We start from the raw sequence: 26,616 nt of genomic DNA on the forward strand, positions 1-26,616 counted from the left end.
AAGTGATCATATAATCCTTTGTTCTCAAGATATCAACCAGATAAATACATGGAACAACGTCATACTTATTGTCCAACAGTTTGTTTCCCGATTTCTGATTTTTTTGACACAGAACTTAATCGAACACGTCAATTTAGTTCTAACCGAGCCCGACACATATGTCAAAACAAAATTATCGAGGGGCCCAAGATATCGTTTTTAATCCTCCAAGGACTAAAAGGAATAGATAAACTTCGACTCATATGCTTGTACTAACTATTTATCAAATTGTACACAACAACATGTTTTTAGCATCAAGTTACTGAAGTGATTTCATACTATCAATGCACAACCAACTCATAGACAATAAGTCATATCTCTTGGTTTGAAGACTTATATGATATTATCGTCTCACGATCACTCGAGATAAATTCCATGAAGTGATACAAGTGAGCGTGGGTTGAATCTAATACTCAGACCATATGAGCACTCATGAATGTTGCAACAAACTTTTCTATGTCTAATACAATTCAGACAAATCTACAAGCCAAATTCATGACAGTCTTGAATCAATACCTACTTCCAACATATGATCGACTATGGATAGTTTGAATAATATAATTATTCTGGAAGTCAAAACATGCAAATTGAAACAATAGTAAATTATTGACACAAGACAGTACCATACTAGTAAATAAAAAACACCTTTTATTTAAACATCAAATGTCAATTACATTTCAACTATTACAAGTTTCGAAAGCTATCTAAACATTAAAACTTATATCGTCCTTCAGTCCGATGCGCCTCGCATGCTGTAAATCCTTAACCCTACTCAGTCCCTTCGTGAGGGGATCTGTTGGGTTCTCATTAGATGATACCCTCTTTGCCACGAGGAGTCCTTCTTCTATTCGATGTCTAATGAAGTGGTATTTTCTGTCGATGTGCCTAGGTCTGTCGTGATCCCTTGGTTCCTTGGCTAAGGCAACTGCACTCTCGCTGTCATAGAAAATCTCCATAGGCTCCTTTACAGATGGTACAACTCCAATGTCTCCAATGAGGTTCTTCATCCATATTGCCTCCTTCGCCGCCTCGCTTGCTGCTATGTACTCTGATTTGCAAGTTGAATCAGCTACCGTGTTCTGCTTGGAACTTTTCCAACTTATTTCTCCCCCATTCAGGGTAAATACCCAGCCCGAATGAGAGCGGAAATTATCCCTGTCAGTCTAAAAGTTGGCGTCACTATACCCCACCACTCTCAAGTCATCACTCCCACCGAGGGTAAGAACACAATCCTTAGTCCTCCGCGGGTACTTGAGAATGTTCTTTACCACATTCCAGTGAGCCTTACCAGGATTTCCTCGATATTTGTTGACCATGCTCAAAGCAAATGCCACATCAGGGCGAGTACAAGTCATAGCATACATAATCGAGCCAACAGAGGATTCATATGGTATTCGACTCATCTCAACCTCTGTACTCTGACTCTGAGCTTTACTCTAATTGGCATTGCTCTGGATCGGTAAGTCACCTTTCTTGGAATCCTGCATGCTGAATCTTTTCAGCACCTTATCCAAGTAGGTACTCTGACTAAGTCCAATTAGTCTTTTACTCCTGTCTCTCAATATCCTTATCCCAAGAGTATAGGCAGCTTCTCTGAGGTCCTTCATAGCGAAACAGTTCCTAAGCCAGGACTTAACCTCCTGTAAGGTTGGGATGTCATTTCCTATGAGTAGTATGTCATCCACATACAATACCAGAAAGCTAACTATGCTCCCACTAGCTTTGACATCTACACATGACTCATCCTCGCTTCTTGAAACACCAAATTCTTTAACTTTCTCATCGAAACAAAGATTCCATTTGCGATATGCTTGTTTCAATCCATAAATGGATTTCTCAAGCTTACATACTCTATTAGGGTACTTTGTATCGACAAAACCCTCTGGCTGACTCATGTAAACATCCTCAACCAACTTTCCATTAAGAAAAACGTTTTTGACATCCATTTTCCATATTTCATAATCATGAAATGCAGCAATGGCTAGCATAACCCTAATAGACTTAATCTTCGCTACTAGTGAGAAGGTCTCATCATAGTCAACTCTCGGAGTTTGAGTAAAGCCCTTCGCAACCAGTCGTACCTTATAAGTGTGTACCTTCCCATCCATGTTTGTCTTCTTCTTGAAGATCCATTTGCACCCGATTCTCTTACGACCCAGTACATTGTCAACCAATTTCCAAACTTGATTGTCATACATGGACTGAATCTCGCTGTCCATAGCCTCTTTCCATTTAGCATACTCGGGGCCTGCCATGGCTTCCTTGTAGTTGTTAGGTTCATCCAAATTTACCAGTGTGCTATCACTGATAAATGTATCACCTTCTGCAGTAATATGGAAACCAAAGAACTCAGGCGGAACACTAACTCTACCGGAATGCCATAGAGGTACAGACTTGTCAATCGGCTCAAAAGGAGTTTCCTCCTCAAGTTGATCGCTAGTGTTTGAGGTTCCTTCACCGCTTGACTCTTGAAGTTCTTCAAGGTCAATTTGCCTCCCACTGTCTCTTTGGCCTATGAGCTCTCTCTCGCGAAAGACTCCTCTCCTTTCAACGAAGGCAGCATTGTCGCTTGACCTGTAGAAGAGATAATCAAAGGATTTATGTGGGTAGTCTATGAAAATACACCGCTCACTTTGAGGTTCGAGCTTGTCGTGACTTTCGCACCTCACGAAAGCCTCGCAATCCTAAACCTTGATGTCGTCTAATGTGGGATCCTTCCCAGTCCACATATCGTGAGGTGTTTTGGCAACCTTCTTAGTTGGGACTAGATTAAGGATATGGGTGGCAGTCTCTAAGGCATACCCCCATACTGAGATTGGTAACCAAGCTCGACTCATCATGGAATGAACCATGTCCAACAAGTTTCGGTTGCGCCTCTCAGCCACACCATTAAGCTGTGGTGTCCTAGGTGGCATCAACTGTGAAACAATCCCACATTCCTTAAGATAGTCTAGGAACTTGATACTAAGATATTCACCACACTGATCGGATCGGAGCATCTTTATCTTCCTGCTCAGCTGATTCTCCACTTCTAGTTTAAACTCTTTGAATTTCTCAAAGGTTTTTAACTTATGCTTGATTAAGTAGACATAGCCATATATACTGTAATTATCTGTAAAGGTCACATAGAAGCGGTCAACATCCCTTGTGGTGGTTCTGAAGGGCCCACACACATCGGTGTGTATGAGATCCAACAAAGCTTCACCCCTTCCACAAGTACCAGTAAAGGGCGACTTAGTCTTCTTTCCAAGTAAGCAACATTCGCAAGTGTCATCCGACCTTAAGTCGAATGACTCCAAAACTCCAGCCTTTTGGAGTTGGTCTATGCGCTTATTGCTGACATGCCCAAGACGACAATGCCACAAGCATGCCTTATCCAATTCATTGGAAGAATCAATATGCAACACATTATTTCCTAAGTTGTTTACAACCATAACAATTTCATATACACCATTACAAGGTAATGCTTTAAAATAAAAACACCATTATATAAGCATTAATAGCACCAATATTATTATCAAATGAAAAGCTGAAGACTTGTTTGTACAAACCATGAAAGGAAATAATATTTCTCGCCATATCTGACGAGTAGCAGCAATTATTCAAATCTATTTCTAACCCACTACTAAGCAATAAAGAGTAAACTCCAATCTTGGTGAAAGGTGAAACCTTCCTATTCCCCATGATCAAGTTTATCTTCCCATGCTCCACGTCCTTACTTCTTCTTAGTCTTTGCACATCAGAACAAATGTGAAATCCACAACTTATGTCAAGAACCCAAGAGTTAGAATGTGATGAGTTTTTAGATAGAATAGTATAAATACCTGCATGGGTGGCCTTAACCTTCCCATCTTTAACATCCTGTAAGTATTGGGTCAGCTTCGCTTCCAATGCCCTTTTCATGAAAATAAAAACACTGTGCTTCCTTAGGAATGGTCGAGGGAGCAGCAGAACCAGCCTTGGTCCCACTTGAAGAGGATCCATCAAGAGACTTTCCCTTGCAGCTCTTTGAGGGAGCCTTCGTCTTCTTCCCTTTCCCTTGTCCAATTTCCAGAACAGGGGCGGTGGTAGGAGTAGTAACAACTGATTTACCTTTGAGACCACTTTCGGAAGTCCTCAAAGCCCTTGAAGTTTGCTAAGTGTGACCTCCTCCTTGTTCATATGATAGGTAATACATAACTGATCATAACATGGAGTTAAGGAGTGTAGAATGATATCTATAGCCAGGTCCTCAGGAAAGTTCACATTCAACTTTAGCAATCGGTCCACAAACCTTTGCATTTTCTTCAAGTGGCCCGTGATGGGTTCACCATCCTCCATCCTGGTTGTTATCATGGAAGAGATGATTGCATACCTCTCTTGACGAGAACTATAATGGTATCTTTCCATCAGGTCTTGGTGCATCTCAAAAGGGTAGAAGTCCTCATAGCACTTTTGGAGTTCAGCTGTCATGGTGGCCAACATGATACAAGACACCTTGGTGGCATCCTTCTCATGATCCCTAAATTCAGCGATCTCCTCAGGAGTAGCAAAAGACTCATCGATTTCCTTAAGCTCCTTGTCTAGGACATATTCCTTGTCCTCATAGCGAGTGACCATCCAGATGTTCCTAATCCAATCATTGAAGTTGGAACCATCAAAGATGACTCTCCCACAAAGGTTCATGAGAGAGAAGGAGCCAGTAGGGTTTGAGCCAGAAGCAGTGTTGGGAGACATCTGAATAGTAAGAAAGACAAAGTTTAGATTAGATAAAGAGTCCTTAATATAACACCCAACTGAAATATTAAGGCTAGGACCCAACACAATATTTTTCAAATTGGAAGAGGGATGTCGTAATCCAACTTGCAAAATATTTCAAGGTAGGTAAATGACAATTTACCATTTTCCACCATGAAAAACGAAATTGTTATTAAGTTTTAATTGGATTGAAATTCCTAGATCCTTTGAGATTCATTGAACAATTCAATGGCATGTTTAAATCTCGATTATGCCCTTCAGGTTTGTGACTGGATACCGAGGATCAAAAAAAGGTGTGAATAACCATGCAAAATGTGCTTGGTACTCTCGAATCTATCCCCCAATCAATGTGTCGGTTAACCACACACACTCCATTGATTTTATGATAACATCGAGCCAACCATTTCCATCCTTACAAGTCCAAGTTAATGTGCCGGTTAACCATACACACTCCATCAACGACTTGGTAAGGTGCAAAGTGCAATTTTCATGGATTAGCATCAATTTCACATTTTCCTAAAGTAACTAAGATTGGGAGGTTAATAAAATATTTAGTTACTTTATTATCATTATACTTAATGAGAACTATAGTCCTATCATACCCGCTCGGTTAACGACCCTCCACCAGTCAAGGAAGCGGTTAATGAGAGTGGACACCCATTAAACTGCCATTTTATAGACAGTAACCTTATACCCCTTTTATAGACCGGCTTCGTGAATAAGACCTACTAACGGTAAGACTGACTTGATCTTATACATACATATATATATATATATATATATATATATATATATATATATATATATATATATATATTATTAACTTATAATACTATAAAGTATAAGGGTTGAATTTTAAACTTTTATAATTCTAGGGTTTGGAGTTAAAGTATTCTAAAGTGACTTTACAAATTCCAAAACTTGAGGGCAAATTTTGAAACTTGTCAAAACTTTTCAAGTCCATAACCTATGAGTTTAATGCCTTTTAAAGAAGTGACCTTTCATTTTTCATAACTTGAGGACAAGTTATGGAGCACATTAAAGGCCATTAAGATCATCAATTAAACTAACAAGCATGTCAAGTAATGTCCATGATCTAGATTAAACTCATATTAACAATACAATTCATATCAAACAAATTTCATGTAATTAGCCTAACCATTTAAACTAATACAAAACATGAGACTTTGACAATTATCTTTTAAATTGGATTAGCATGATCATTACCGCATCAAAAACATGTTTATAAGTTCAAAAACAGTTTAGGGTAATGATCCTAGTCCAATTCTAGCTTAAAAACTCGAAATTCTGCATTCTGGAGCACCAACTCGTCAAGTGCATGAACTAACTCGGCGAGTTGGTCAGATTTGAGAGGGGACTCGGCGAGTCCACTGTCCAGAAAGCAGAAAATCAATATTTTAAGCATTTGAAAACAAGTAGCATCAAGTATATAAAGGAAAACAAACCTAGGCTCTGATACCACTGAAGAGTTTTTAGCATTCGAACACTCTTGTGGTGTACATGCAACCCTAGATACATTGGATCTATGTTTTCTCTAATATACATACAATCTTTCAAATTTCCAAGGCATCATTCTAACTAGCATACTATGGAGTACGTACAATACAAAAATCTAGATAAATGGAATACCTTTTCTTGTAGCTTGAAACCTTAAGCCTTTAAGAGCCTAGCACCCCAAGTGTGATGCCTCAAATGCTTCACACAACACCACCAACAATGGAGGAACTTGAGAGGAGGTTACTTGCACTCAAAAAATCGGCTAGCACTTTTTTGTATTATCTAGGTGTCGATTTGGTAGCCTTAGGGTCTCTTATATAGTGTGGCAAACTAGGAGAGTAGTCTGGAGTTTGACCTAGGAAAACATAGGATGAGATCTAGTGTTGGGACCCTTATTTGTGAGGGGAATTTGTGTGGATATGAAGTGACTTGGTGGAGTCAAGGCAATCTTTGAGGAAAGTACAGATAGATGTGGAAGGTAGTATAGGCCCGTACAACTAGAAGTAGAGGATCTGTACTCGATTCAAGGAGAGCTGCGATGAAACCAAGAAGCTTGTGGAATTGTGATACCTTGATATATACATATATATATATATATATATATATATATATATATATATATTGATGCATATTCTGATGGTTTATATGGTCTATTTTCAGTATGGCGACATTGAGAGGTAGATCTGTTGGCAGTTTTGGTGTTGGTGAGGGCACAGGTTCAAGATCTGGAGCCGGGCAGCTTGATGAGAAGACTAGACAGTTCATCTTGTATGAGATTACTCGTTGCATTCTTAAGCAGACTCATGAGATCGTTAGCACATTCAAGGATGGCATTCTGGAGATTCTAGATGAGCAGTTGAGCTCATTTCACGCTGAGATGATGGCCTTGATGGGGGCGAGCTCCTTGTCCTTCAAGGAGTTCCGTTCATGTGGAGCTCCAGACTATCACGGGGCAAGGGACCCGATAGGGTCCGAAGATGGTTAGTGGACGTTTCTAGCGCCTTCCGCACCAATAGTTGCCCTGATGAGGCAAAGTTTAGGCTTTCCTCCTATCTTTTGAAGGACAGGGCATGGGATTAGTTGGAGGAGGTTGGGTGTGCAGTAGGTGATGATGTTGTTGATTCGATGACCTAGGATGATTTTGTGATGAGGTTACAGGCTGAGTTCGCACCAGTGATTGAGGTGCAGCAGCTGGCGTGAGAGTTTTAGGATCTTCACTAGACTACTGAGACGACGTCGATATCACCGCTATGTTCCAAGAGAGGTCACTTCTGGTTCCACAGTATGTGGTAGACGAGGGGATGAAGAAGGTCTGATATAATGAGATGTTGAGGAGTGACATTCGGTAGTTTGTGAGTCGATCTATCTGCAAGACGCTGGAGGATATGATAGTGCGAGCTAGGGAGAGTGAGATTGATATGGAGATGGAGAAGAAGAGGAGGCCAAATTTTGTGTCGAGTGCTGACGGTTCGGGAAAGAGGCTCATGGTTGTTTATTCGATAGGGAAGGGCCAGTAGGGTTGAGGCCGATGCGGCAAGTGCGACAGGTCGTACTAGGGGACATGCAGGGTGGGTAGTTCTAGCTACTTCAAGTGCGACCGGACTGGTCATATTAGCAAGGATTGTACTGGTACCACCACCACTACCATGATATCTGATCTGATTTGCTTCCATTGCAATCAGAGGGGCCACAAAAGGCCCATTGTCTAAGTTTAGCTGCAGCAGGACCGGTGTTAGCACTCGTTCCTGCAACTCTTCGGATTACTGATGGCCGCCAGGGCCGGGCAGATGCGCCTGTGGTGAAGAGCATGGCTTTCCAGTTGACGGCCGAGGAGGCTCGTACAGCTCCCAACGTGATGATGGGTATGTATCTTCTCCATATCTCTTTATTTATATTGAATTGCTTTCTTATGTTTATATGTTTTATTTTAGGATTGTTCCTTCTAAACGGTATTTCTACTTTTGTATTGTTTGATTCGGGGGTTACCCGATCATTTGTATCGCTTGTGCTGAGCAAGAGATTTGCTGGAGCTCGTGGGGGCCGGATTTTCCTCTAGATGTCGAGATTGATGATGATAGGTCTGTTCAGGTTACGAGGGTTCATCGAGGTTGTACTCTCTAGTTATTCAAGGAGCAGTATCTAGTTGATTTGGTTCCCATTCCTCTGTGTGGGAACAAGGTTATCATGGGCATGGATTGGTTGATCCCTAATGGGGCAGTGATCGACTGTGAGCAGCAGTTAGTTCGGGTTCGGACCCCCGGTGGGGGAGAGTTAGTGGCTCATGGGGAGAAATCTCAGCGTGGGCCGATTTTGTGTTTTGCAGCGAGGGTCAGACGCTATTTTCAGCAAGGTTGCTCCGGTTATATCTCCTATGTTATGCATACCCGCGATAAGGGTAAGGCGATCGTGGATGATGTTCCGATTGTATGGGATTACCCGGATGTACTCCCGGAGGATTTTCCTAGGGTGCCTCCAGAGAGGCAGGTTGAGTTCAGTATTGATCTTGTTCCGGGTGCGGCTCTAATAGCCAAAGCACCATCTCGGTTGGCTCCTCCTGAGATGTAGGAGTTGTCTACACAGCTGCACGAGTTGTTAGATAACGAATTTATTCGACCGAGAAGTTCACCTTGGGGAGCACGGATTCTATTTGTGAAAAAGAAGGATGGGTCTCACCGTATGTGTATCGGTTACCGGGAGTTGAATAAGGTAAAGATGAAGAACCGTTATCCACTCTTGAGGATGGATGATCTTTTTGACCAGCTTCAGGATGCATCTTGATCTACAAGATTTATTTGCAATTGGGTTATCATCAAATGTTGATCGAGGATGAGGATGTGCAGAAGACCGCTTTTCGGACTCGTTATGGTCATTACGAGTTTATGGTGATGCCTTTTGGGCTCACCAATGCTCCAGCTGCGTTCATGAATCTCATGAACCGCGTGTGCAGAACGATTCCGGATTGGTCTGTGATAGTATTCATTAATGATATCTTGGTTTATTTCAAGACCTAGGAGCAGCATGAGGAGCACTTGAGGGAAGTGTTGGAGACGTTGGGGAGAGAGAGACTTTTCGCAAAGTTCTCCAAGTGTGAGCTCTGTAGTTTCTGGGGCACCATGTTAACCAGAATGGTATTCTGGTCGATCCGGACAAGGTTGAGGCCATGATGCAATGGGAGGTTTTGAGTTCTCCATCTGATATTCGGAGTTTTCTTGGTTTGGCGGGGTATTATTGGAGATTCATCTAGGATTTCTCCAAGATAGTTGTTCCTTTGACCCGACGGACAAAGAAGATGATTACATTTCATTGGGGGCCTAAGCAGCAGGCGGCTTCTTGAGACTTTGAGACAACGGTTGTGTGAGGCGTCGATTCTGACATTACCAGAGGGTGTTGATGATTTCATGGTTTATTGTGATGCTTCGATCACATGATTAGGGGTAGTGTTGATGTAGAGGGGTCGTGTGATTGTTTATGCGTCGAGACAGCTGAAGCCTCATGAGGCGAGTTATCCGACACATGATTTGGAATTGGGGGCCGTGGTTTTCACCCTCAAGTTTTGGCGGCATTACCTCTACAAGTTCCATTGTACTATTTAAACAGATCACAAGAGCATGAGGTACTTGATGGATCAGCCGAATCTGAATATGAGGTAGCATCGATGGTTGGATGTGGTAAAGGATTATGATTGTGAGATCCTTTATCACCCGGGGAAGGCCAATGTGGTGGCCGATGTTCTTAGCCGCAAGGCGGTCACGACTCTGATCAAAGATATATGTTTGATGATGACCGTGATTAATCCATTGATGGAGCAGATTCGTGAGGCTCAGGTCGAGGCTATAAAGTAAGAGCACCAAAAGATAGAGTGCATTGTGGGTCAGGTGGCTTCCTTCGATTATGATAGTCGTGGATTGTTGACCCTGCATCGGCAAGTTTGGGTTCCGTATTGGGGTGGAGTATGTCAAATTATGATGGAGGAGGCTCACAAGTCGAGGTTCTCCATTCATTCCAGGGGCGACGACGATGTATAGGGATCTTCGTCTTGATGATTGGTGGTCCTGCATGAAGCGGGATGTGGCATGGTAAGTGGAGTGGTGCTTGACATGCAGGAAGGTCAAGGACGAACATCAGCGACCTCACGACATGATGCAGCCGTTGGATATTCTCATATAGAAATGGGAGGACATCACCATGGATTTTATCACGAAGCTTCCCAGGACTGTGCGCAGAGTGGATTCGATTTGGGTTATCGTGGATCGTTTGACCAAGAGCGTGCATTTCATTTCGATTCAGGAGAGTATCTCCGCAGAGAAGTTAGTTGAGTTTTATATCTGGGAGGCTGTGGCACGTCATGGGGTTCCAGTATTAGTGGTTTCTGACAGAGATGTACAGTTCACTTCCAGGTTTTAGAAGAGGTTCCATGACGAGTTGGGTACTCATCTCCATTTCAGCACAGAGTGAGCGGACTATTCAGACCCTCGAGGATATGTTGCGGGCGTGTGTTCTATATTTCGGTGGGAGTTGGGATACGTATCATCCGTTAGCAGAAATTTTATATAACAACAATTATCACGCAAGCATCAATCGACCTCCTTTCGAGATGCTCTATGGGAGGAAGTGCAGGACCCCGATTTGTTAGGGTGAGGTCGGTCAGCGAGTTATGGAGAGTACTGAGATGGTACTCAAAACTACTGAGCTGATTCAGCAGGTTTGGAGCAGGCTCCAAACAGCTTAGACTCGGTAGAAGAGTTATGCCGACAGGCGCCAGTCCGACTTAAAGTTTCAAGTGGGAGATATGGTTCTCCTGAAGGTTTCACCTTAGAAAGGTGTCATCCGGTTCAGGAAGCGAGGCAAGCTGGGCCCCATGTATATTAGTCCTTTCAGGCTTTTGGCTCGGGTGGGTTGGGTTGCTTATCGTTTAGATCTTCCAGCCGAGCTCAATCTGATTCATAGCACGTTCTGTTGGGTTATGAGCACTTTAACACTCCTATGGTGTACATGCAACCCTAGAAACCTTGGATCTATGTTTTATCTATGATACATGCAAAATTGATTTTCCAAGTTTCATACCTATCTAGCATACATAGGAACTTTTAAACATAAAAGTTAGTACGAAAGACATACCTTTTAGATGCTTGGATTCCTTGAAAACCTTGTGAGCCTAGCACCTCAAGTGTGATGCCTCAAATGTCTCACACAACACCAAATACACTTGGAATAACCTTGAGAGAAATACAACACTTCTAAAATCGGCTATGCCCTTTTGTTCACACACTAGTGTCGATTTTGGTTGCTCACATATTCTTTTTATAGTGTGTCATAAGTAGGGTTACACCATGTAAACCCTAACTTGACATGGCTCTTCATTTCCATGATCCATGGGTTCAAAGACACCATGGAGCATTCTATGGGTTTTAGCCCAACTTGATAATCCATGGAGCATAAGCCCCTTATACAAGTATGAATGATTTACACAATCAACTAATATATTTAATTAGTCTCCTTTTGATCACTTAATTAATTCCAAATTAACTCTTGATCAATACTAATTAAATAATATTATTAATATATCAAAACTTATAATATATTAATAAACCTTAAGTGTTATTTCTCTAATTTTGGTCTATCCAAATGCATGATGCCATGCAACCCAAATGGACCATGCTAATCGAGTCAAGTATATTCCAGAATAGTTATGAACTTAGACACCTAATCCAACACGTTCCACATCTCTCAGTTGCGGAAATGCTTAGTGGATGATTCCGCAGTGGTACCACTGAAGGATATTTAGGTGGATGACCGTCTGAATTATATTAAGAGACCAATGGTGATGATGGATCGGAAGATGAAAACCTTGAGGAACAAGATTGTCGAGTTGGTGAAGGTGCAATGGCAACACTGCAAGGCTTCAAAGTGGACTTGGGAGCCCGAGGATGAGATGAGGGAACACTATCTGGAGTTATTTGGGGCAGCGGAGTTCGAGGACGAAGTCTGATTCAAGTGGGGGAGAATTGTAACACTTGAATCTTGGTATGTTTCTCTACTGCCCTTGTTGTTATAAAAGTTACATTTTTTGTCCTTGTGTAGTACCCGGGGCGTACCACGTGGTACACTTAGCGTACAAGCTCTCAAGAGAGTATGCGGGGCGTACCACATTGTGCACTTAGTGTACTCATGCGATATGGGAACTAGACTCCAGATACATAATTTGCACGTACATCTATGTACGCAGGGCGTACGTGAGACATGTTGAAACCCTAATTTAGGGTGTTTCACCCTATATAAACATGTTAAGATCCTAGAGATGGCCTCTTTACCAGCCCCCAATCCTCTTAAAACCATAAATCGTCCCTTAAGCTTTCTTGGTGGTGTTCTTGAGCCCTTGAGAGGATTTTTAGTGGTTATTTACTCATTGTGAAGGAAGTCTTAAAGATTAAAGGTGCTATTCTTGGAAGAAAGGCCATAGATCCAAAATCATTACACTTATTGCAATCTTTTTGAAGTATCAAGTTCATACCTTGGGTTGTAGATGTTTAGTTCTCCTTATATCTTGTTTTGTTATGCTTTTAGTCCCTTTTTGGGTTGATTGAAGAGTTATGATGTTTTAAGGGCTTGTTCTTTTATATCTGAGTTTGTATTGGAGTTCTTAAACATAAAGGTGCAAGCTTTATGGGATTTTTGGTCACATGCATGCATTAGTCACTTATTAAGTCCTTTTAAGCTTAAGAGCTTCATTTAGCCATGCATGAATGTGAAGTTAGCAACTTTACCTGATAATCCAGCTCAAGGAAGTCAGATCTATGTTTTGGAGCTTTGTCTTAAGGGATTAAGGGCTGAAATCAAGTTTTTTGGTTGAATGGGTGAGTACGCTGGGCGTACAAGCAGGTACGCTTAACGTACAAGCCTTCAAGCGAGTATGTTGCGCGTACGTGCTGAGTACGCCCCGCGTACTCAGTTTGTTGGGCCTCGCATGTTTGGGCTTCGGGTTTGGGTTATCTTTTGGGCTTAGTTACTTAGGGCCTTGTTGGGCCATCTAAGTGCATGTGTCTAGACTAGGAAAAACTGATGGGCCTTAGGGTAAGGCCTATGTAGGGATTTGGGCCCAATTTGGAATATTGGGCCATATGTGGGCCTTGGATGGTTAATTGGTTTTTGGATTGAAAGTTTGGGCCTTAGTCTTGGACCAAACTAGGTAAGGGGTAAAATGGTCTTTTTACCCAAGTATGGATTGAAGGATATCGATTTGACTCCAACTGTTAATTGGGTGTTATTTGATAATGATAGCTCAGGGATTTGTCGGACGAGGTGAGTTTCCTCACTTTGTTTAGAGGGTCGAAGACACCAATGCTGACCCATGATCTATTATGTTAGAATACCCGTTGTCTGTGTGACACTAGTATGTGTATATGCTTGTAAGCTTACTGGGCGGGGACCGATGATTACTCTGTATGCTATTACTTGTTATGTAGTATGAATTGTATGTGGGAGGGGCCCGTTATGCGTGTTATGGCAGGACCCGTTATACTCATTGGGCGGGGCCCATTATATGAGTTAGGGCGGGGCCCGTTATACTATATGGGCGGGGGTCGTTATGTGTTATATATATGGTATGCGATACCCTGGGGAACTCACTAAGCTTTATGCTTACGATTTTCATTTTATGTTTCAGGTACTTCCAGTTATAAGGGGAAGGGCCCAGGATGATTGCAGAGCACACCACCTTGTTCCGCTTTCAATGATTCACTCTGATTGATATGATGTTTGACACATTTATTTTTTTTGGTTTGTATCAATGATGTTTTGGAAATACTGATTCTAGTAAATTAAAAATGAAATTTTCGAGTCTTACTTTTGGGACATTGCAGATGATGGCGCCGATATCTTCGTTTTTTAGATATCAACGTTGCCATCACCATCATCTAAATAACCCTAACCCTAGTGGAAATCTAGAAAACTCCTCTAACTTAAAACCCTTGAACCAAGCGACGTCTGGTGATTTCTAGGTGGAGATGGAGGTGGTCGTAGGTGGTGGTGGCGGACAGTGTTGGTAGTTGGAAAACTCCTAGCAAGGATCCGGAAAGCTCCTCATTTGATATGCGTTGTTCTTGAGTATGTAGGTTCATAAGTGTGTATTTTAAAGAAGCCAAAAAAATATGATGTGTGTTGTTCTTGAGTATATATGTTCACTAGCTGTGAGACCCATGTATTACATGAGTTTATTTAAAAAAAAAAATTAAATACAAAATTCTAAACATTTAAGAAGTTTGAATTTATAAGAAAAGTGAAAAAATATTGAATTATAAAAATTAAAATGTTTTGTTTTCTCTTTTAAATTTAAACAAATAATTTAGATAAATAAATAAAGAAAATTAATGAATCTTTAATTTAGTAATTTTGAAATTAGATGGAAAGTTTATTAATGAAGTTGATATGCATTTATTATTACATTTAAATATTATCTAGAATTTAATAAAATGAAAAAAAAAAAACCATAAAATGACATGTAGAATAAATATTAATTTAAAATAACCACAAAATTACATGTGACAAAATAAATAAGAATATGACATGTGGCAAAAAAATCTTTATTTAATAGGGAAGATAAGTGTGTATGTTTTGAAGAAGAAACCCACAAAATGTAATAAGTGTATGTGTTTTCAAAAAAAAAAAAAAGCCCAGAAAATTGTGTGTTTATGTGTTATGAAGACACGTATATTCTTGATTTTGTGTTTGTGTTCATAATTAAGATGTTCTTGAGTATATTCTTGACTTTGTGTTTGTGTTCATAATTAAGATGTTCTTGAGTTCCCAAGAGACAAACCAGGGGAGAGAGATGGGGTGGGTGAGCCTTTTTTTTAGTTAATTAAAAATATTAACACTAATATAAAAAATTTTAAAAATAAATATAAGGGGTATAATTGTCTTTTTAAATTGATAGGACCAAAATCACTAAAAAATCTAATTTTGGACAATTGGTGTACCATAAATAAAAAAAAAATTAAAAAAAAAAAAAAAAAATTGGACCAAAAGTATATAATTTTGCAGAGACCATTTTTTCGATTTTCGAATCATATTCCATATACAATTCTTTATTGCTTACAGTTACACATATCTTTATCTTTGCAAATTTCGGAAACTAAAGCTATGTTCTTAGCTTCCATGCATAATATTGTAACCACTATGATGCCAATCTTCTTGATAGAGAACATCAATATGTAATCTCTATCACCTGTTCACTTCTGAATCTGACCCTTGGGTCCACAGCTTGGAGGTCAAAACGTAAAAAAAATGGAAGCAAAACTGAAATACCCATTCCGCCCTCCAGAAAGCTTCGAGTTGACATATATACAAAACACAGCCTTTATAATTTCATCTTGTTTCTGTTGGATACTCCATGCAACAGCTTCACAAATCCATGAAAGCTTAGCATCCCATCTGTATGCCGAATCCAGTCATTCAGAACAGCATGTAGCGGAACTGATGGACCAAGCCCAAGTTCCTGAAACAATTTCAAATCAAGTTCAATTCATCACTTATTTATTCAGATATTACGTCTTACTATATCAATGGAGACATGATTTATGAACAAGTTAACTTACAGATGCAAGTTCTTCAATAACAATAGCCCGGTTACCATTTTTATCGAAAATCTCATAAGCACAACGAGCATGCTGTTCCCACCGGTCGAATGCTTCAAGCTGATGAACACAAACTGTGGCTGCGCAGAATTCCTCGAACTCCAGTTTGGGTGCAGGCAGCTGCGATGTTAAACAAATAGCCGATTAGCATTAGATCAACAACGAAATATCATCTAAAAGATGATGCATATTAAATAAGTTTTAGGAGATTAATTAATCACCCATGTAAGATAGTCCATGATGCGAGACTCCTTCATTACGCTGGTTGCATGCTTCATCAAAGCCTACTCACAAACACAGAGTTAAGACGACATTCGTTTGTCGGGAATAACAAAATGTCAAAAAAGATACATAAAAAATCGAAAAAGCAAACCTTTTTAATACTCTCAATGGTTACGTGTTCTGTGTTATCTTGAGCTAAGTGCTTAAACTGCTTTTTAAGATAAAAAAGATCGTCGGTGGTCAAAGTTTTAGACAATGCCTACACGTATACAAAAAACCACGTAGGTTAATACCCATAATGATACATTCTCTCTCTTCATGTTTATTCATAGATATAATATATTTGTATATACCCGTAAAGAAGCCTTCCGCAAAGGGGATGAAAGCGTGTAGGCTTTCAATGATCTCAGAATTCGAACATCAATCGGAACTTCTACCCCTTCATGATCCCGAATCCATGGATGACCTAAACAAAGCCCCGAAAGGTCAAGACTCACGATAAATTTACTTAATTTGACCCTTTTCTTGGTTTCTAGAAATAGAAAGATGACTTACATAAAGCCTGAGCAGCTGTCAGTCGTTTACGAGGGTCTTTATTCAAGAGACTCTGTACAAAATCTTTAGCCAATGGAGACAACGAAGGCCATGGTGGTTCAATGAAACTTGGAACAGTTTTGAGGACTGCTCGGAAAATGCCGGACTCGGTTCTTGCCCAAAATGGTCGACAGCCACATAGAAGAATGTATGCAATTACGCCTACACTCCATACATCGGCTTCTGTACTATAAGATCTGAGTAGAACCTCAGGTGCTACATAATACGCACTTCCAACAATGTCGTTGAGTTTTTCATCTGCATGTTGCTATGAATACTTATTAGGTCTTGTACATTGACTAAATCGTTTAGTTTTGTATTTTTGTAAGAAAAAATTTGTAACTGACCTGGCTTGAGAAAATCAGATAACCCAAAATCAATGGCTTTCAATTGTGAATCGTCGTCCTTTGCTTTCAACAAGAAATTCTAACAAAACGATAACAATTGTGTTATTAATTAGATAAACAAGCAAAAGATTCAAACATAAAGTGTGCATACAAACATTTTTTACCTCGGGTTTAAGATCTCGATGCATGACACCTTGGAGATGACAAAATGCGACTACATTGAGTATTTGTAACATTACATTCTTTGACTCATCTTCATTGAACTTCCCGCCTCTAAAGAGTTTAAAGTGTTAGACTCTGAGACAATATATATATATAACATAAACATTCATAATATAAAGAAACAAATTTGAAGGAAGAGAAAAGGTTTTAGTACCTTGAAAGAATTCGATCCAGAAGCTCGCCTCCTTGGCATAATCTGAAAGATGTTTAGGGTTTAATTAGTAATTAGAATATATATATATATATATATATATATATATATATATATATATATATATATATATGTGTGTGTGTGTGTGTGTGTGTGTGTAATAGATATGGGAAATTGGGAATAATATGTAGCAATTAGAAAACAAATGAAGATCTTTGTCAGCTTACTCCATAACTATGTAGACATTATCATCATCTTCAAAAGCATCATAGAAATGTATGAGGTTTCGATGTCCTGCCAGTGCTTGTAATATTCTCACCTCTCTTCTCACATCCTCGATTGCTATAGCCGTTGTCATCTGCAAAAAGATCAATATGTTTTGAGTTCTTTATAAAAATGTAGGTTCATAAAGTTGCAAAATGTAGTCACCCCATTTCCCAATTCTGACTTCAACGTTTGGGTGGCCAGTTATTCAAAAAAGGCTTGGATATCTGTATATTTCGTAGATACTATTATACTTATGTCAACACTAATAGTGATATTCAATTCTTGGTAATTAAATAATATTCAACAACATTTTCTTATAAAAATTTTACAACAATAGAAAAAAAAAAAATGAAACTTGAATGCTTATTCATTCTATACAAATATTTGAATGGCATATAATGCTCAAAGTTGTTTAATATATAGTTTAAGCGCTCTTAGTTAGAATATTGGATTATAAAAAGAAATTCTAGAACCATAAAGCAAGCAAAATTCAACTCGCCATGCCAAACCAAAATTAACAATAAGATTCCAATATATATATATATATATATATATATATATATATATATATATATATATATATATATATATATATATATATATATATATATATATATATATATATATATATATATATATATATACTAGCCGTTTGCCCGCGCAAAGCGGCGGCGGCGAATAGTTTCTTTGAAACAATTAATTCCATTCAGAGACATGTTATATTTCTAAGAACACTTGCACCATTATCGATCGGTTTCACAAAAATAAAAAATGCAATGCCAAAACCAAAAAATATTGTGGTGGTGGATTCCATTGAGGAAAAGGAGATGGAGATTTGAATTAGTCTCCAGTCAACTATATTTTATGCAAAAAATTAGGGAACTCCAATTTTTTAAATTTCAAACGATTTGTCGAAAAGAAGTGTTTCAGATTTCGAATGCACCAGATACCAGAGAAGAGATATTTTAGGAGTACAAGTTGGCTCAAAATTGATGAAAATACTAATTCAATCCCTAAAAATAAAGAAATACTAATTTAATACTTGAATCTCTAACATTATCATTTGTAAGATATATATTATAATATTATTATATTAATAGTTGGTTCTACTTTAAGCTTAAAACTTGAACGTCTTTAAAAAATATTATTATTATATTGATTCTATTTATAGAAATAGTAAGATTTATATATATATATATATATATATATATATATATATATATATATATATATATATATATATATATATATATATATATATATATATATATATATATATATATATATATACTTTAGTGGGGTCACCCTTTAATTTTAATTTATTTTACAATTTGTTTAATCTTAAAACTAAAGATTGATCAACAAAATTTTAAAGTCCTCAAATGTATAATATATTTTATAGAGTTAAATTGAAAATTTTAACATGAAACAACTATTTCGATTTGTACTATATTTAACTAAGTCAGTACATTTGTTATTTTATAAAAACTTAAGAGTACTTAAATGCATTATTAATCCCTGTTTTATCTAATACCGTCTCTAATAATAACATTATTTTTTGCACCAAATAATAATCTAAAAAACTATACAAATATGTACAATCTAACACTACTTTTTATGTCAAAAATTATATATTTCAAATATCTTCTTTTCTTCTAACTTATTTAGAATTTCAAAAAATACTTTCTTTTATATTTAGATTTTTTATAAATTTATATTATATCTTTTTGTTAAAATAACTTAAGTTATATTGTTAAATACATATAAGCAAACCAATAATGTATACTATATAACTAATCAATCTTAATTAGTTGTTATATTACTTAAAAAAATATTTTATTAAATTAAAAAGTAAATAACGCATTTAAATAAAAATTATATTGACCCAACAAAATCTGAAATAAATATTTCATAAAATATGACTATATAATTAAAATAACATCAAATATAAAAACACAAATTTGAAATAACATATATAAATTAAACTAAATATGTATAAACTTAAATTTGAAAGACTACAATTGGCAAATAAAACGTTAACACCAATTTGGTATCATGAGTATTATTACAATACCTTTGGTTTAATACTATTCCTAATCTCAATTTGTTGTAGAAAAATTGTGTTGAGTCTTGTGAGTATTATTACAATACATTTTGTGCAATACTATTCCTAATGTCAAATTTGTTGTAGAAAAATGGTGTTGAGTTGGAGAATATTCATACCATTTTTTATAAATAAAAAATCATGTTAACAAATATTGGTTGGAGATGTCATAACATGTTGCCTTGAGAAAAATAAATTGGTAAAACCTAATATCATGACCTTATTTATCTAATATATTAGGTTGAAAATTTCAATATATTTAATTAAATAAGTAGGATTGGATAAAATAGGTGAATGTGAACTCAATCCAAACGAAATTACTTTAAACTTTCAAACATTACTTTAAGCTTTAGTTTGAAAGTGTTTCATAATTCGCTAATAAATTTGATCCATAGTTAATAGTTTTTTCTTTGTATGCAAAATGCACATTTAACCCGTTAATTAGAGGTCACCAGTTGCACATAAGACGTTTTAATTCACATCAATGCATGACAAGTTCACATATATAGGAAATATGTACATATGAAAGCTAACTTTGCTTCCAATAAGTGACTGTGGAAAAAACACGTTAACTTCAGACTATTTTAATTAAAATATATTAATTAATGAATCAACAAAGTACGTTAAAATAATTTGAGGAATCAAAGATCCATACGGATTCCAATTTTAAAACCCTGAAGATCACAAACTTATATTTGTGGATATTAACAAATTAAAGATCTTAGATGTTTATTTTTTTCACATGCTAATAAATAAAAAATGAATAAACGATCACATATCCAACTAACCAACATCCACTTGCACTTTCTTCCTCAAATTATGGAAAAACAATCGTCTTCTACTTCTTGTAAATCTCTTCGATTAGATAAAAAACATTTTTTATTAGACTTCTTGTAAATAACAAAATCAGTCGACTGAATCCAACAGAATTAATTAGAAAACGAAGTACATTATTATATATAGATACTTATATAGCAAATCTTCTTGATTTCATGTGTTTAAAAAATATATACGAAAATTGTGTATTAGCTCAAAGGTTCTAAAGTTACGAAGGAGCTAGGTTGTATTAAACAAAAGAAAATACTCTTATCATTCCAAATTAAAAATTGCATCATTTGATTTTATAAAATATGTTGTATATTTTCTAACACTAATTAAATAGCTACAAAATTACGGCCTTCAATCGACATATTTTATTTTTATAAATCATTATTAACGGGCAATGAAGCAAACTCAGATATGAATCTTTTATAAGTAAAATAACAAACAAATCTTTTTATAAATCATTATTTTCTAACCCAATAATTAACTTTTCGGACAATTCATCTGATTCGATATTTTCATGATTAATTTCAAAGCACTTCTTTTAAAATTATTTTATGCTATGTTTACTAGTGCAAGCTGAAAATTTATCTGTTATCTTGTAAATTAGCCAATAATAAATGATGTATAATTAGAACTATATGATAAGGTAACTGTAAACTATAAAATGCTATTTACGACAATGAAATTTTCATAGTTAAATTAATGGTATATTTAGAATATTTTAAATTTTTTTGAAAACTTAATGTAATGATACTTTTTGATTTATATATAATGGTTTTAAAAATTTTGAAAACTAATCTACCTTATAAATTAACTGTGACATGTCAAATGGCAATTGTATTATAATAAAAATAAAAAGTTATTTGTTTTAAATCAGAAATCAAGTTATGGATGTTGTATCATAACTTATAAGAGGAGCGTTTGAACTTTAAACTTAAGAATAATGTTGCAATTTTCAAATGCTCATTTTGAAGATCATTCAAAATTGAACATAAAATGAATTTCCTAGTTAAAGAAGGTACCTTAGACTTGGGTATGACTTTAACGGCGACCTTTTGACCTGAGTTATCACCCGCCTTACACGTGGCAGAAACAGTATGCCCAAAATGCCCTCTCCCGACTTCCTCTCCAACCTCGTATCGATCCTTGAACCGTTTCGACAACCCGAACCTCTTGTCCAAACCCGACCCTGCTTCCTTCTCTCCCTCTTTCACACTCCGCCGCCTCCTCAGCACCGCCATTATATGCTTCGCCGGAGACGGCGGCGGAAACGGCCCCTTTAACACACTTTTCGGCGTCGAGTTAGCGCTGGACTGCCGTGCCGGAGTCTTTTTATTCCCCAAGATGAATCGGGCAGGACTTAGAGCGTAGAAAGGTGAAGCTTTTCCGGCGGCGGATGCATCATCATCTCGGTGGTTGTCATTCTTCGGTGTGTTGGGTTGCTCCGGGAAATCTCGTGGCAAATATGGGTTGCGTCTTGGAGACTTCGAAGAGCATGTTCCCATTGTGACAGCGGCGGAGTTGTAATGATTCCGGTGAGGTGGGTATCTCCGACGTGAGAGAGAGAGAGAGAGAGAGAGAGAGAGAGAGAGAGAGAGAGAGGTTTGGAAATGTGAATATATGGTTTCCGTTCTATTACGTTTCCATGGTTTATGACTCTTTATGAGTGTTAAGTAAGGAAAGATTGTCTTTTTTGATTTATTATTTATAAATACAAGCTTTTTAGCTTTCTTTCATTTTGTGTTATTGTAATATGATGTAAGTTTGAACAAGTGAACGGCGGAGATGGAGTAATCTGCAAATTTGGAAGATTCCGCGACTTGGGTTGCTTTCCTTTTTTCTTTTTTCTTTTTTCCTTTATTCTCTCTTTTATATGTAACAGTGTAACACGGCTGCTTTTATGGGTTCTGTTCCACGTGATAGTTATATAAATTTATATTCGTACAATTATTGTTAATTGTTAAAAGTTAATACAATGAAAATACGTAGACACTAAGAAATCTAGATGGTTTATCCCCAACCTATCTCATTACAAAGGTTGGATTCCAAATGGGAAGAATCGAAAGTTCCTAGTTGGAATCCATAAATAATTAATGTTGTCTGGGCCTTCAAATTTGGAGTGGCTAGCAACTAACACATCCATGTCCCATCTACATAATTGTGAATTGCAAATTGTATGGCTAATGTGTGGTCGCCATCAAGCACTTGTGTTTCTTTCTAATCTTTGAGTAGTCTCTCTCTTATGAGCAGTCGCGTTCTATACACAAAATAAGCTATCCGTAATCTCCTTTTTCTTTTTCATTAACTGAAAAATATATAAAATACAGACATTTCGAGGTGGGGTCCATTAATGAGCCTTGGGCTACATAGTACATAGTATGAAAATGCATACAACATATAAATTGATATGGATGCCAACATTTAAATTAGATTGGATATCCAAAAATTGATATGGATGGTAACACTGGAACATGAAGAACCCGGATTTGACGCATGGCAACTAAGTAATGTTGGTAATTATGTGTTTAGTTCTTTAATGTTGAATTGGAATGGAAGCAAAGTAAACTACAAGTCACACACACACACAAAATAATATGATCATGGTGCTGGGTCAATGCAGCTCACGAAGTAAGCTTCGAATCTAACTGGTCTCAACAACATTTGCAACCGTATGATGCTTAGCTTCGACACTAGATATTAATATGATTCCTTGCCACTTGGAGGACAATGAAAGGATTTTAAGGTTGAGGAATACATAGTAGTCGAATATTGATCGTATGGTGGAAGGGCATCTCACCCAGTTTGCATATAAGCAATGACACTACTAGAAAATATAGGGTTTTCCTACGGAAAATAGCTACGGAAAATTTCCGTAGCTAATTAGCTACGGAATTGCTACGGATTAGCTACAGAATGGGATGCCCTAATTTAGTAACGGAATAGCTACGGAATAGCTACGGACATCAGTCCGTAGCTATTCCGTAGCTAATTAGCTACGAAATTGCTACGGAATAGCTACATATGCTAATCCGTAGCTATTCCGTAGCTAATTAGCTACGGAATGGCTACGGGATACCTACAAATACTATTTACCTACGGATTAGCTACGGAGTATACTTTCCGTTAGAACTCCGTAGCTAATCCGTAGCTAAGTAGCTACGGATTAGCTACGGATTTTTCTTATTTTTGATTTTTCGGGCACCAAACGTCGTTTTCGCTTCGTTTTTTTCACACCTCTACTATAGATGATTATCTATATTTTCACCAACTTATAGCTATTAATATCGTTCATAAAGTCGTGTGCCCTTTCGGGATCAAGTACTCGTTTCACAGTTTAACATTGTAATGCCTATATTTTTCACCAACTTCTGATGGATTATGTTTTTTTATATATATTTATATACATGAATGAGTTGTGGTATATGTGTACGTGTATATGTGTATGTATACGTGTTTGTGAGATGTATGTGAACGTATTCAGAAGCATTATAGTGTTAAACCACTAAACGAGCAATGGATCTCGTATGTATACACGCCTTTATATATGATATTAATAGCTATAAATTGGTGAAAATATAGATAATCATGTATAATAGAGATGTGAAAAAAAATAGAGCGAAAAAAACGACGTTTGGTGCCCGAAAAATAAAAAATAAGAAAAATCCGTAGCAAATCCGTAGCTAATTAGCTACGGAATAGCTACGGAATTCTAACGGAAAACATATTCCGTAGCTAATCCGTAGGTAATTAACTACGGATTAGCTACGGAATATACTTTCCGTTAGAATTCCGTAGCTATTCCGTAGCTAATTAGCTACGGATTTTTCTTATTTTTGATTTTTCGGGCACCAAACGTCGTTTTTTTTCGCTCCATTTTTTTCACACCTCTATTATACATGATTATCTATATTTTCACCAATCTATAGCTATTAATATCATTTATAAAGTCGTGTATACATACGAGATCCATTGCTCATTTAGTTGTTTAACACTATAATGCTTATGAATACGTTCACATACATCTCACAAACTCATATACATCATCATCAACAACATCAACATCATCATCACTATCATCATCATCATCATCATCATCATCACCATCATCATCATCATCACCATCATCACCACCATCACCACCACCATCATCATCATCATCATCATCACCATCACCATCTTCTGTGTTATCTTCTTTTTCACGAGACCCTCCATCTTCTGGGTGCCATCTCAAACGTCGATCCCAGAGACATTCGGCCACCTCCAGCCCTTCGTTCGTCACCGCCTCCGACGCCGATCCCAGAGACCTTCCACCACCTCCGGTGCTCCGTTCGTCACCACCACCACCACCATCACCATCACCATCACCATCACCATCACCATCACCATCACCATCACCACCACCATCATCATCATCATAATCATCATAACCACCATCATCATCACCACCATCTCCATCACCATCACCATCACCATCACCGTCATCATCACCATCATCATCACCATCATCGTCACCACCATCACCATCACCATCACCACCATCACCATCACCATCACCATCATCACCATCACCATCACCATCAACACCACCATCATCACACCACCATCATCACACCACCATCACCACCACCACCACCACCATCACCACCATCACCATCACCATCACCATCACCATCACCACCATCATCATCATAATCATCATAACCACCATCATCATCATCACCATCACCATCACCATCATCATCATCGTCATCACCACTACCACCACCACCACAACCACCACCATCATCATCACCACCACCACAACCATCATCATCATCATCACACCACCATCACCATCACCACTATCTCCATCACCATCACCGTCATCATCACCGTCATCATCACCATCATCGTCACCACCATCACCATCACCATCATCATCACCACCATCACCATCACCGCCACCGCCACCACCACCACCATCATCATCATCACCATCACCATCACCATCACCGTCACCATCACCATCACCATCACCATCACCATCATCATCACCACCATCACCATCACAATTACCACCATCATCATCATCATTATCACCACCACCACCACCACCATTATCATATACACACATATATACATACATATACATATACATACACATACACATTCAAATACACATACATATACATACACATACACATTCAAATACACACACACACACACACACACATATATATATATATATATGTACACACGCATACACACATACATATACATAATCACACACATACATATATATAAATATACATAAATATACATAAATGAATACATACATAAATGTAGTTCTTTTTTTCTGATTGTTTGTTAAATAGTTATTTTCGGGTTTTGGGGTAATAAATTATATACTTATTATTGATGTGTTAAGTGTAGTTTTTTTTTTTCGATTGTTCATTTATTTGTATGTTAAACACAATCGTTACCATTAATATATATTATCATTATTTTTATAAATATTATTATTATTAGTACTATTAGTATTATTTTTAGTTGTTTGTGTTTTAAATATGTAAAAACAAAATTATCAAAAAAAAATTTAAGATTAAAATATTGAAAAATATAATAATAACAATAGTAATTGAAAACTGAAAGTGTATAAAAGTTATAGCACAAGCAACAAAATCGGATGAGGCATTCCCAGCCGGATGTTAATTAGTATGGTTAATTGTGAGTGAGACCCTAGTTCGATTCCTATCCCAAACCCTTTTTTCTTTATTTTTTATTAAGAAGCTAAAAGTAATTGGAACCCAATTTAGAATGGAAGTGGCATAACCGGCCTGCTGGTAAGTATGTAGGTTACCAATTTGTTAAACGCGAGTTCGAACCCCCCCTGTAACCATTTTTTAGTCCGTTTTTTTTTGTCCGTAGCTTTGCTGTAGGAAACCTTATATGCGTGTAAACCCTTATACGCGTCTTCTG

At 37.4% G+C, this 26,616-nt stretch overlaps 1 protein-coding gene across 1 annotated transcript; it reads right to left on the minus strand.

The window, feature by feature from the left end:
* Positions 1–15,318: 15,318 nt before the first annotated feature.
* On the minus strand, positions 15,319–22,316 carry LOC111895592 (CDPK-related kinase 5). The gene is made up of 11 exons (XM_023891674.3): positions 21,681–22,316; positions 17,690–17,820; positions 17,466–17,507; positions 17,254–17,362; positions 17,090–17,168; positions 16,704–17,000; positions 16,502–16,614; positions 16,300–16,407; positions 16,148–16,210; positions 15,888–16,046; positions 15,319–15,787 (listed from the first exon to the last, which is right to left on the minus strand). Exons 1-11 carry the CDS (start codon positions 22,161–22,163, stop codon positions 15,650–15,652), a joined length of 1,722 nt encoding a protein of 573 aa, XP_023747442.1. The 5' UTR covers positions 22,164–22,316; the 3' UTR covers positions 15,319–15,649.
* Between the last annotated feature and the right edge of the window lie 4,300 nt (positions 22,317–26,616).

The sequence above is a fragment of the Lactuca sativa genome, chromosome 7 (assembly GCF_002870075.4).
Source record: "Lactuca sativa cultivar Salinas chromosome 7, Lsat_Salinas_v11, whole genome shotgun sequence".
Lineage (NCBI taxonomy): Eukaryota > Viridiplantae > Streptophyta > Magnoliopsida > Asterales > Asteraceae > Lactuca > Lactuca sativa.

Excerpts from the sequence above, each read along its gene's own strand:
- LOC111895592 (XM_023891674.3), bottom strand. The coding sequence starts at position 22,163 with ATGGGAACATGCTCTTCGAAGTCTCCAAGACGCAACCCATATTTGCCA. Across the intron at positions 17,363-17,465 it reads CTGGATCGAATTCTTTCAAG|AGGCGGGAAGTTCAATGAAG; the intron begins GTACTAAAACCT and ends TAAACTCTTTAG. Across the intron at positions 17,001-17,089 it reads ATCTGATTTTCTCAAGCCAG|ATGAAAAACTCAACGACATT; the intron begins GTCAGTTACAAA and ends AGCAACATGCAG.